This window comes from Acipenser ruthenus, chromosome 50 (assembly GCF_902713425.1).
Source record: "Acipenser ruthenus chromosome 50, fAciRut3.2 maternal haplotype, whole genome shotgun sequence".
Lineage (NCBI taxonomy): Eukaryota > Metazoa > Chordata > Actinopteri > Acipenseriformes > Acipenseridae > Acipenser > Acipenser ruthenus.
The window spans coordinates 1,651,370-1,665,031 of record NC_081238.1 but is presented as its reverse complement, the minus strand read 5'-3'; the positions used below and the strand labels follow the sequence as shown (position 1 = coordinate 1,665,031).

The following is a 13,662-nucleotide window of genomic DNA, read 5'->3' as shown; positions in this document are numbered from 1 at the left end:
TTAGTCTATGGGTAGGATAGGATCCGTGGTGTCCTCGACCTCACCTAGAATATTGTGTTCAGTTCTGGTCACCTCGTTACAAAAAGGATATTGCTGCTCTAGAAAGAGTGCAAAGAAGAGCAACCAGAATTATCCCGGGGTTAAAAGGCATGTCGTATGCAGACAGGCTAAAAGAATTGAATCTATTCAGTCTTGAACAAAGAAGACTACGCGGCGATCTGATTCAAACATTCAAAATCCTAAAAGGTATAGACAATGTCAACCCGGGGGACTTCTTTGACTTGAAAAAAGAAAAAAGGACCAGGGGTCATAAATGGAGATTAGATAAAGGGGCATTCAGAACAGAAAATAGGAGGCACTTTTTTACACAGAGAATTGTGAGGGTCTGGAACCAACCCCAGTAATGTTGTTGAAGCTGACACCCTGGGATCCTTCAAGAAGCTGCTTGATGAGATTCTGGGATCAATAAGCTACTAACAACCAAACGAGCAAGATGGGCTGAATGGCCTCCTCTCGTTTGTAAACTTTCTTATGTTCTTATGTTCTTATGTTCTTTGTGCTCATCGCCAGCTACATTAAGACACATTTTTACAGGATGTAAGGTGGGTCTTAGCCAAGGACGGTTTACATTGCCACCAGTGTCAGCAATATATGAGAGACGAAGATCAACATTCCTCTATCAAGGGGAGCAACCTGCAAGAAAAGGTATTAAAACCAAAACTCGTCTAGGACAACTGGAAGCTGCTAGAGACTGGAAAATGCTGGCAGATGTTGGACAATGGCTTATTTTCCCACCTAAGATTGTCACCACTAACCTTCGACCTGATATTTTCTTGTGGTCTGAAGCAGCATGGCTTGTTCACCTGGTAGAGTTAACAGTGCCATGGGAGGATGCTGTGGATGAGGCGTACGAAAGGAAGAAACTTCGGTACGCTCAACTAGTGGCTGAAGCGGAACAGCAAGGATGGAGAGTCCAGGTTTAGCCAGTGGAGGGGGGTTGTCAAGGATTTGTGGCACTCTCCACAACCCGGTTTCACTGAGACATCGGATTCAGTGGTCAAGAGTTGTGACACATAGTGAAGAACTTATCTGAAGCAGCAGAAAGGAGCAGCAACTGGCTCAGGTTGAGACGAAAGGATTCTGGTTGGGGATTTCAAGCACAGAAGAAAGACAGCAACGTTGATGTAAAGGAAGGTAAGTAAGCTGGGCTTAGCTGAGTGGGGGACGGAGGGGGGTGATGCTGGGAAGCCAGGATCACTGTCCTATTGAGGTGTCGTGAGCTAGTCGACGAAACACCAAGGTGGAAGGTGCCCACTTGTTAGACCCCAGAGAAGTACCCAACTCAGCTCAGCCAGCATCTCAGCCGTTGTGTGTGCTGATGCGCCAGGGAGGCAAAATAGGCTGATCCCTGGAGCCAGCATTACACTTCAGCCATTAACACCAGACAGAAGGATATCTACATCATCATATGGAAGGAAACAGAGATGGATCACATTAGTTTACAGTAAAATAAGCTATGTCTTAGTTGGTGCTTATCTTGGTGATAGCTGACTCCAATATCAGCATGAAGTTTTAACACCTACTCTCATGTAATGGAAATCATAAAGCTTCTGCTCTTAGACTTTACTCAGTGGGATGGAACTCTATTGCCTGTCAACTGGATGAGCTATTACCAGAGTGTGAGATGTAGTTATATTCTCCTCTTAACTTCCATTATATTACAGAGATTTAAATGTGATGATATTAAGCAGAGGGTGACTTTAATGGGAGTGATATTAAATGGTCCGATTGCATTGAGGTGTTAATATGAGCACACTGCACACACCGCGTACCGCATACCGCAGAGCGCACACTGCACACTGGTCTGGCCAGCACACTCTATAAATAGCCTCTGAAGTGAGCCTTTACTAATTCCTTTATTCACAGCTCCAGAAAGAAGACAAGAAGAAGCTTTAGAGGAACTGACAGCAGAATACAACTTGGACTGAACCACTGCCTCCCCCCCCCCCCCCCCCCGTGCTTCCCCTCACATCCCACACATAGCACGGTCCGAGACTCAAACACTGAGATGCATTGTGAATGACAGGACAAAGGCTGACTCAATGCAATGCTAAGGGGCGGGTGAATTTACAGTGGGTTTTTTTTCTAAAACACAGGCCCAAACTGTTGCAAAGACCAAATAAAACTTAAACAAACAACTGTGCTGATAAAATGCTACTCTACACAAGCCTAAGTTTCAGAAGATTCATCATTCTACAATAAAATAAATACAAACTTTCAATTATTCTTGTTTTTTTTTCATCACTTCATTGAAACTTATATTTTAATATGTTTTATTTCAGTAAGTGGGGCAGCAGTGTGGAGTAGTGGTTAGGGTTCTGGCCAGAGGGTCGTGGGTTCAATCCCTGGTGGGGGACACTGCTGCTGCACCCTTGAGCAAGGTACTTTACCTAGATTGCTCCAGTAAAAACCCAACTGTATAAATGGGTAATTGTATGTCAAAATAATGTGATATCTTGTAACAATTGTAAGTCGCCCTGGATAAGGGTGTCTGCTAAGAAATAAATAATAATAAAGTAAGGTTCACAGCAATACCTACTAAAGACCATGACAAGATGCTTCTAGTTAGTTCCACACGAGGGCTTTTTGCAATGTGAGACTAAAGGTTTAGATTAATTTGATTATTAGTCTCCCCTTCTACACCTGTGTGAGCTTCCCTGTAATGAAAAAAACATCATTGCATCTCATTAGCAGCAGCACTGAACTCAACCAGCCCGTCACAATGCAATAGTCAGCTGGGAATCCCACACAGAGGCAGAAGTGAAGACTAATAATCAAAGTATTCTCACGATCCAAGCTTTAGTATCTTATTGAGCTGCCCACATCCTACCAGTGCCCATTAGACAGAGCAGAGCCATCGTCACTTGGAAAGGGAAAAAAACTTATTGGATGATAAACTAAGGAGCAGCAGCATTGGGGTCAGGCCTGGTCAGAACTTATTTTAATTGAAAGGGGTTATGGAAGGATCAAAGTCAAGATGCAAATAAAGCTGTACTCCCCCTCACTGATAGATAACTGCAGTGATGTTTTGTGATTCGGTTTTAATGATGTGCTACACAGGTCTAACACAAAAGTGCAGAGCGAAGCAGCTCCCAAGCAAACTGTAAATCTGCTGCGCCAGTCCCCCGAAACCTCCCTCCCTTGCAGGTAGGAATTCAAATCTCATATTAGCAGCAATTAAGATCCTAATTTGTCCCTGTTTGTTGTGAAATTGGGTCAGATCGCCGATGGGCTTCGATGAGATGAAAGAGAGGAGTTTCACATTTTAAAACACTCAGCAAGAATCAGAATTATTAAACAAGTTTCAGTTATTTTATTTTTGTGTAATAAATGACTGTGCTGTTAACTTGCTGAGCACACTGCTGCAGTTTTTAAAAAAAAAAAAAAAATGTGAATACAAAATAGCAACACCAGGATGATTGAACTGTTTTACTGGGACAAAAAAAAATGAAGGACAATCCCAGCTATCCCGGGACGTCTGGTAACCCGAAATTTTAACCACATCAGTAAAAAGGCCACCTGAGATTGAATTGTTCTGATTTGCTCCTATTGAAGACTAAGTAAATTCACCTTCAATATTATTGTCAGCTGCGTATTCATTATGAAGTCCACTACAGTTTTCCAATATTCCTTTACTTTCCTTCCTTCCAAATGGTCACTTGTGTTATTTTTAAATTCTGAAAAATCCAGTTTAATATTAGCGACACTCCTCACTGAAAATCAAAATACTCCTGTCATTCCTGATTGTATATAATCACATCTAGGAATACAATGCATTCTGTTTTTCTAAATAGGTTAATATCTTGCAGCTAAGTTCTTGTTTTTTGCTTTCCCCAAGATCCAGCACACTCAGTGTCTGGTCATGAGTTAGCACTTATATGTAAGATCGCTGTCTGGGAGATGTAAAAACGTTTTTCATGATCAACATATGCTTGTATGTACACTCCATTCATTGATGGGTTCATAATTCAAATTGCAAATGATTTTAAATTAACCAATGTTATCATTTTTTTTCTTTTATTGATTCGAAACGTAATTTTTAATAATCTAGGTCAGATTAATCATTGTCCGAAATGTTCTCGAGTTAGGGGAGTTTCTGCGAGGACCGCTGCTCTAGACTGTAGGAGAATCTGTGTTCCGTCACCACCTGAATGTCTTTGTATGAAGCTGCACAAATTTGATCAAAAACTTTTTCAAGAAACGAAAAATAAAATCACAGAGAATCGTGAAAACAGCTTGACAGAAGGTCGAAACCAGACTCACTGGACTGGATCACAAACCAGATTCAAAACGGGCTGAACCCAATCGCACATTTTGAGCAGGAAATGTTAGCTTTGGTTGTAAACAGGAAGTCGTTACGTGGACGTAATTGTGAACAGGAACTTGATACTAGACCTTGATTGTGAACAGGAAGCTGTCAGTCACTTCTAATAGTGAAAAAACAGCATGCGAGCTGACTCTGAAGACGAAATAAAAACTTGACAGGGAAACAGGGAAACTTGTGATGGTAAAGTGTAATTTCGTGAGCCCGAACAGACCGAACAGAACTGGACAATCTGATTTGGAGAAAGCGTTCCACCTTCCTGCCATAGAACGTGTTCCACTTGTTCGTTTGAGTTGTTCCACGCTGTGAGATATGGCGGTGCCCCACAGGTATAGCTATGTCCAAATGTTTTGCATCACCCAGAATTTTAGGATTGAGGTATAATAAAAAAAAATATATATGAACATCATTTAGACCTTTTATCTACCTTCATGTAATCAAAGAAACTACAAAATGATATTGCAAAAGTCTACCGGAAGCCATAATAGTAGTACAGCAGAATTTCATGTTAGAGTTTGAAATGTCACTTTTTGATATTATTATTTGTTTATTTAGCAGAAGCCTTTATCCAAGGCGACTTACAGAGACTAGGGTGTGTGAACTATGCATCAGCTGCAGAGTCACTTACAATTACATCTCACCCGAAAGACGGAGCACAAGGAGGTTAAGTGACTTGCTCAGGGTCACACAATGAGTCAGTGGCTGAGGTGGGATTTGATCCGGGGACCTCCTGGTTACAAGCCCTTTTCTTTAACCACTGGACCACACAGCCTCCTTGTTGTCAGTTTATCTTTAAGTATATGGAAAACTACAAAACGATGTGTAATTCAATATGTGAACGGAACATTATTCAGCAGGCTCCATTTGACTTCATGAAACAAAAATAGTTAATTCTATAGGGTGATGCAAAACTTTTGGCCAGACTCTGAACGGCTGATTCTCTGTATCCTAATATTAGATACATGACACCTAAGTGTACTTGAAATACTGTCAAACTACAATAAACGTAGCCTCGATTTACGATGGCCTGTAATGTATAGCGAGATTTTTTTGAATATATTTGACTCATAATATTATTAATGGTATAGTTTATTATATATAATATAAATATCCAAGTCTGTTCACCTCACGAAATTCCGCCATTAGTTGGCTATTATTGTGAACAGGAGGTTGCCACTGAGAGGAAATATTAATTGAAATAGTAGCTGGTATGGTCTGTATAGGCAATGTGAGGCAATGTATTTCAAGTTGATCAATTATAGTATATATATCTGGCACTGCTAAACTCTGCATGAACTCAAAAAATAACAATAAATAGATTTGTAAAAATGAATGAGTAAACAGGAAATATAAAATCGGGCTTGGATTGTGAACAGGAAGCAGTAAATATATGTTTGGCTAAAACCAGGAAGTAGTTAGGGGACTCTTGTGAACATTTGATTTGTTTGTGAACAGGAAATACAACAGGAAGTGGTATAAATAAGCTAAAAACAGGAAGTTGCTGGACTCATTGTGAACAGGAAATAGCAAGTGAGCTTTGATTGAAACAAGAAGTCACTTTGTTTGGATTGTGAATAGGAAGCCGATACTTGAACAGAAAAGGCTGGGTGCAAGGACTTGAAAATGTTACTTTGAAAGAGCAGGGAGTGGGGCGGGTGTTGTATTTGTGACAGTGGACTGCAAAAAACAAGTTAGACCCAGAGCATTGGGAGTGTGGTTTGCCAGGATTGGAGAAAAAAAAATCCAGCAGCAAACAGAGACAGAACGTGACAAACCAGACTCAGAAACAAACAAAAAAAGACTGAAATCAGATAATAAAAAAATTGGAAAGAAAAAAAGAATCCTTTGAACAGTTTTGAAGGGAAACAGAGCAACAAGAACTCAAGAAAAATTTAAAAATTCCGGTTTACAAAAAAGAGGAGAACGGAGGGGTGGGGGGGGCTGGGGCTGTTAGAGACGTTTTTTGGAATGAATCCTTGGCGATACGCAAAGTTTACAAGAGGGGGAAAAATGAAACCAGAAATGAACTGCACAGTACACACAAAAAAAAAAATCCTGCAAAAGTGTAAAAATTCCTTAAGCTAGTGAACGGTTAAGAGTACCAAAGATCACTTACCGTCTTCAGTTGGTACGTAAATATTAAGGTAGAGACAATCCTCACTCTGGTTCTGCACGTATCCTGCCACGATTTCCAGGTTATCTGTAAACCACACCGGGAGCATGATCTCCGGCAGCACCCCGTGAATATTCTGCGGGCAAACTGGTGCAAACTGAGTGGCGTTCCGGATTTCAGGCCAGGAACCTGGGGCTTCCGGGGGCTGAAACCTCCGCTCTCCGACTGGGGGGGTAGCGTAGGGTACCCCCAAATACTGCTCCACGGGTCCCAGGATCTCATTGTTGAGATCTTTCTTCACTCCGCGAAGTTTGCCGTAGTTGGTGGTCACCAGTGGGTATTTGCTGCTGGCTCCGTCGGTTTTTTGGCACGAGGTCAGGGCTAGCGGCAGGGCCAAGCCCAGGACCCACAGGATACAAGTGTCCGCCCTCCTTTTAGGGGAGAATGCTGGGACCCCGCATTGGGAGAACCATTCCGGAACGAGGAAGTAAAACATTTTGAATTGAGAAAGGAAGTCACTGAATACGGCCGTACAGGTATAAATATATTGTATTCCTTCTTCCTTTGAAGAATAAACTCTTCTTCATGTGGTTGATGGTGATTGTGTTTGGGTGTTTGTTTGTTTTTTAGAATCCTGCTTCTTGTTTTTTTGCCTGCAGCCCAGTCGCTAGTAGGGAACAGTGCCTGTCTGTTTTGTCCTCTCTGTTACGTTCCATCTTCCCAAGCTTCCCTCATGAGAGTGCTGGGAGGGGGGCTCACTCCATCCTCCAGAGACCTCACTGCGGGAGAGAGGAGAGGGGGGAGGGGGGGAGGAGGAGAGAGGGAGAGAGAGAGAGTGTTAGCACTGAGTTGCCTGTTTCGTTTCAGATTGATTTTCGGATCTTGTTGTCTGAATGCGTCCCACTCTTCAGGGCTACTGACCATACTGAAAACTCGGCTCAAAGCTGGGGGAGGCAGGGAGGGCTTCAACCTGTTTGGCATTTATTTATTATTTTAAGTTTCACAGAAGGCACTTTATAAGCCCAATTGTATTATAATATCATATTTATGAACAAGAGCAGGCCATTCTGCCCATCAGTGCTCATCTGATTCCTAGTAGATGATTGATCTCAAAACTTTGTCGAGTCGGGTCTTGAAAAATCCCAATGATTCACCATCAAAATGACTAGATACCTCATTCCCTATCCTCAGCACTCTCTGCTCTTAGTCTATCTCAATCCCCACAGGATTCAAAGTGCGGTCTCACCAGTGTGTCATGCAACCACCTGGACTCTATGCTTTTGACAATATAAGCAAGCATTCTGGAGGTGCCAGTGATATTCAGCTTCCTGCACGGCTGTACAAAGCCATCAGTAGCATGACAAAGGAGATCACCGTGACCTTTGTCGCCTTAGGCACCGGGGAAAATGTCTAATTGACTTACAGACACCCCCAGATTGTGATTCTCTCAAAAGCTTGTGTTAAAATATGTCCAGAACAAGTTTCACCCCAATTGAATGAGCGATTCTCCAGATACATGGAGGGATACAAACACTTTTATACTGTTCTGTTAAAATCTTTTTTCCAAACACACAACATCAGTGTAATCTAAGAGAATGCACTGCAGTGACAACATATAGATTCGAACAGGAAATCAGAAATCTGGAGCGGCTGGGGAGTTTGTGACTGTGTGTGTTGTCAGTTTCAGAAACAGCGCTGTCCAATCCTGAGCACTTACACATGTATGGAACAAATTCTAAGAACGATGGTTTCTAATGAGTGTTCTATACATTTGGAAGGGTTATACTGTCTGGGGTATTTTCATTGCAGTTTCCATGCGCTTCTGTATTTTAAACCATTGCAGACTTTTCACCACCTAAATTACAGATGGATAAATGAGCCACGACAATGCTGAATGCAGAAGAAAATAAAATACAAATGAAAGGGGTCGATTTCCAATTCGCCTGTCTTCGCTTTTCCCATTTTGTTCACAATCTGGATAAATCAAAACTGTAACACAGAAGAACAAGACGTCTCCTTCCACTATACCCATTATATTACACTATAAATTAAAAAAATAACGCAGACTCTGGTATCACAATGAAATGCTGATCGCAGTTGTAGAACCTGAACTCCATACTTCACAGTTTCTACCTGGTGGGGGCATTTTTTGAAGTGGGGACAGGGGATCTCGCTCACTGTCCGTCTCCTATACCCCTCTTCTCTCCATTACTCTTTCTCGCTCACAACTCCCTACACCAAACCAGTACTTTGCAAGAATCATAAGGAAGGAGTTCATGCATACCCTGCCAGTTTTGCAGTCATATCTTGCAAAGTCCTCATTCCTGCAACCTTGCATCATCCATGCAATCCTTCCTGCCAGTTCTCTCTTTAAATGGGCATTCATGGTCTTGCTTAATCCTTGCAGTGCAATGCAATCTCCCTCCTCCCTCTCTTCCTGTTCTGTCTTTATTGCCCCTCCCTCTCCCACAGCCTTTTCCCCATCCCTCCTTCTCTTACCCATTCCCTTTCCCTTCTCTCTGTCCCGTCTCTCTCACACACTCCTCTCTAAACCCCTTTCTCCCACTCTACCTCTTTCCTAACCTTCCTCCCCTTTCTTAATCGACCCCCATTCCCTCAACTCTTTATCGTCTCCCCTCGTCGATCTTTTCCTTAAAATAAGAGCGCATGTGTGTTTGTGACAGAAGGCAGTTCTCCAGCACATGGAGCAGACAGCTCACACAGAGCAGAGTCAAAGAGCTCACTCAATTTTAACAAAACATCCCAAACTGACAGCAATCCGTTTGTAAAGCACAGACGGAACCCGACCCCAGACCCACGACCCACACTCTGTGTCTCTCTCCATCAACCAAACCATGCTGTGCAACAAACTGACACTATACAGAATCATTTACAGTTTCTGATTTCCTTTTCTTTATTTAACATGGGCCTGTTACCTGATCATGAAAATAATACCCAAGGAAGGTATGCATTGTGCGCTGTTTGATTTACACACAGAAAAACACAATCCCACAGTCACTCACATAAACACACAATCCCACAGTCACACAGAGTCACAGTGCTGTCTCGCTGACTGCTGGCTCTCCTCAGTGACAGTGTTATGGATGGCTGTGTGTGTTATCAGCCGATGTGACTGATTGCAGCGCAGAGGGGAAATGTAGCTACGAGCCTCCAAGACCAGGGCCATACATCACAGCTTGGCAGCATGAAAGTCAGGCCATTCACAACCGCAGCCTGTGGAATAGCTTGTGGAATAGCCTGGACTCGAACCAGCGACGTCCAGGCTATAGAGCGCATCCTGCACTCCACGCGGAGCGCCTTTACCAGATGCTCCACGCGGGAGTCCATGATGTCTCAATCTTAAACTTCTGGCCACAGCTGTAGGTTGCACTTTCTTGGTTATTTCACCAGGATATCTTTTACTATTTAAGGTTAAAGATAAAGTTTGTATGCCTTATTCTCAGAATATCTATTACACTTGCGCTTCCTGGGTCATTTCCCCTCAGCCGTGTCTTCTTTGTCAAAGCATGTTACTGGATGAAAGCATGTCAGTCAGTAGGGGAAGCAGCTGATTGGTTAATGAAGCCAGTGAAGGGGTGGGAGCAGTTTCACCCTCCAGGTGACCAAGGAAGTCCAACACTACCTGAATGCAGGGCTTGCAAACAGCAATGCAGCACCAGATATCATATTTTAAAATAAAAAAACATGTTTGCAAAAATATTTTTCAACTTTGTACATTTGAGATCTATGTAGCTAATGGGGTCGCACAACACCTCAGATTGATGGATTTTGTTTGTCAAATAAACAAATATGTTTCAAACGAACAAAGGGATTTCTATTTTTCAGATCTGCTTTTCATGCACAATATACATTCGAAGGGTGCTTTTGATAGAATGTGACCACAGTAGTGGGATCCTATTTTAACACTGTAATGGTATTAAGAACCACTCCGATAGTAACCCATTGCAGTTCAGTACAGTACCATGGTATCATATCATATCATATCTGTCTGTCTGTCTGTCTGTCTGTACTGTGCAATGTATTTTTAGTTGCTGGTGATGCTGTTGATGGTCCTGCTAGCTAAGGTTCTTCAGCGTTGTATTCATCCTTTTCCTGAGGAGTACAGACAGCAAAGTGTTATTTAGTGGCTGTATTTTTTTCTACAGTACAATGTATCATGTCGCTTTAAAGCCTTTGGTGGTATCTCAGCTGTCTGTTTGAAATCTGTCGCCACATGGCTGGAATCAGACGCAATCTGCCTGACTCAGACTTACTAGACCCAGAGGACGGTATTTATAGCTCAGAGCAGGCATACAGCCTCGATTGCATCGTTCAGTGCTAAGCGATGCTTTCACGTGAGTATTCGCTCCCCTCTTTAGCTTTGTTACTCTTCGTTTGGTTCGTTAGTTAATTCAGGAGGGATTTTAAAAGGAACATGTTCTGAGGTGCAGGTCGACCGCTGGAGTGACTTTGACCTACAGCACAACAGGAAGTGATTAGATGTCAGCTCTCAACATCTTTGAAAACCCCCCAGACATTAAAATAGAGAGAGAGGGTGAGAGAGAGAGATGGAGAGAGGGGGGAGAGAGGGAGAAGGGGAGAGAGAGAGAGAGAGAGGGCTTCATTCCAAGGAAAGCTGCTCCGAGGTTTCTTCTGGGATCTTCTAACACAATAGAAAGCTGTGGGCTGACAGGCTCCTATAGGCTAGGAACACTTAATCACATTTGTAGCTCAGGTGCAGTAGAGGGAAATCAATCCAGGTCTCATACAGAGAGATGCCCAGGGGCTGTGATGACACGACACCACAGCACTGCAGACCAAGCGCTGGCAGCTGAGGCATCTGCAAGAACACAGAGCTTATTTAAAGGCTGGCTGTGGTTGTGTCAGGAGGACAAATCTTTGCGCTAATGCCTTCATTTGTGGTACTGCCGTAACACTAGAAGAGACTGAGTCAAGCAGACCAGCGTTTGGGCTCTAGTGCCTTCATCAGTGTTATTGAAACTAGTAGAGACTGAGTCAAGCAGACCAGCGTTTGGGCTCTAGTGCCTTCATCAGTGTTATTGAAACTAGAAGAGACTGAGTCAAGCAGACCAGTGTTTGGGCTCTAGTGCTCATTCAACGCTCCACTGTGCAAGCGTGTTTTATTTTTTTTATTGGTCTGTTAAGTTTGAGAACGACACTAAAAGATGTTCTGCTTTATTTTACTCCTTCGCAGAGTACTTGTTGGTGTTGATTGTTAAATATTTTGTCTTTCTTTTCACACTTTACTGGTGGCAAATCCTCGTAATCATTTCTAGCAGACTGTGTGTGCGTGTGCGTGTGCGGGTGTGCGTGGGGACGTGTGGGGGGGTGATGTCCAGTTTTGAAAACACGCATTACACTGAACCCCCTTTCGCAGTCAGAGTTGCTCGCTGCAAGAGTATCCAATCTGAGGATTTTTTTTTGGTTTGTTTGTCAGGAATGTTTTTACCTGCACTGAATGTAACTGCATGTCAACGATCTACCCTGTGACGGTTACCATGGCGATCACCCACTCTTGTCATCCGAACTGAGCATCAACATTTACTTCAATAGTGATGTCTTTGAAATCTTCCTCTTGCACATTGTAGAAAAAATGAAAGCAAAGAAACTAAAAGATCTTCGATTTTGAACCCTTAGTTAGCACTCACTTAAAGGAGGGGCAGAAATAATGTTACTAGTGCTAATAAGAGGTAAGGACATTGATTTTGGGCAGCGTTCCTTTAAGAGGTTGTTGTCAGTGTGATTATGTTGTGTTTTGTAATTGGTGCCATGGCACAGTTTTACTCAAGCAGCTAGCTTGCTGTGCTCACTGCCCTGTGTTTAAACCTCAGTGGTTTTCAAATATTGGCACAGCATTGCCTGTGTAATGCCTTCCTCAGACACTGTGCACAGATACACTGAAAGCCTTTAGCAATCTTTGGGTTCTATAAAATACCTACATTTCTGGACTCCAATTACAATTCTGAATTGGAAGTCTTTAAATGCTTTTGCAAAGAAAGTCTGACTCCTACCAACAGAAAACAAAAGTGTACAAAGTACTGCTAAAATAAGAACATGGATTTAAAAGCTTTGGTTAGCTTAAAGGATAGTGTCTCTAGCCTTGGTTTCCAGGTCTTATTTTGCATTCCCCCCCTCACTAAACTAACCTGGCATTTTAATAAAAAGGTGGGCCGGATTGATCCCCAGATTAAATTAGTAAACTCAGCCGGCGTTGCTGCCATTGCGCTGAGGAGGCAGAATGAATTCCCTGTGGTGGCATCTCAATCCCAGCTCTGACTGCAGCACAGTGTCAGGCCCTCGCTGCAAATCAATAGCTCTTTAATTGCAGCCCACCAGAACGCAAGGTGAGGAATTCATCAGAACTCACCAGTCAATCGGCTGCTTGCAGACTGTGAGGTCTGAGCTGCACCTCTGCAGAACCAGCCTCAACGGCAGTTCATCTCGCTGACGAATATTATTAGCTGCTGAAGCTGCAACTGGGGTAAAGCTTCCAATAAAATGATTCCCGTGTTGATGAGATCTCTATCCTCGATCTGCATTCTCTTAGCTGTTTAATATCCAGTGTGCGTGTTCTGTGTTGTGTTGTGTTGTTTCGGATCAGATCATTACTTACCAGACTTATTCCTTCCTTAAGGCAGGGGAAGTGAGCGGGGGAAACGTATCAGTGTTGCACTGTGCACTAAAGTGAGCAGGGGAAGCGTATCAGTGTTGCGCTGTGCACTGAAATGAGCAGGGGAAGCGTATCAGTGTTGCGCTGTGCACTGAAGTGAGCAGGGGAAGCGTATCAGTGTTGCACTGTGCACTGAAGTGAGCAGGGGAAGCGTATCAGTGTTGCGCTGTGCACTGAAGTGAGCAGGGGAAGCGTATCAGTGTTGCACTGTGCACTGAAGTGAGCAGGGGAAGCATATCAGTGTTGCACTGTGCACTGAAGTGAGCAGGGGAAGCGTATCAGTGTTGCACTGTGCACTGAAGTGAGCTGGGGAAGCATATCAGTGTTGCACTGTGCACTGAAGTGAGCAGGGGAAGCATATCAGTGTTGCACTGTGCACTGAAGTGAGCAGGGGAAGCATATCAGCGTTGCACTGTGCACTGAAGTGAGCAGGGGAAGCGTATCAGTGTTGCGCTGTGCACTTCAGAAAATCAA

General features: G+C 43.2%; 1 protein-coding gene across 2 annotated transcripts in view; it reads right to left on the bottom strand.

Annotated features, from left to right (window-relative positions):
• The window catches only part of LOC117967631 (neuroligin-2-like), a 111,249-nt gene that overhangs the window by 73,982 nt on the left and 23,605 nt on the right, over positions 1-13,662 (bottom strand). For both annotated transcript variants that reach the window (XM_059015380.1, XM_059015379.1), the window contains exon 2: positions 6,501-7,276. In XM_059015380.1, the coding sequence (XP_058871363.1) occupies positions 6,501-6,993 (493 nt within the window). In that variant the 5' untranslated portion in view covers positions 6,994-7,276. The remainder of the gene's footprint in view (positions 1-6,500; positions 7,277-13,662) is intronic.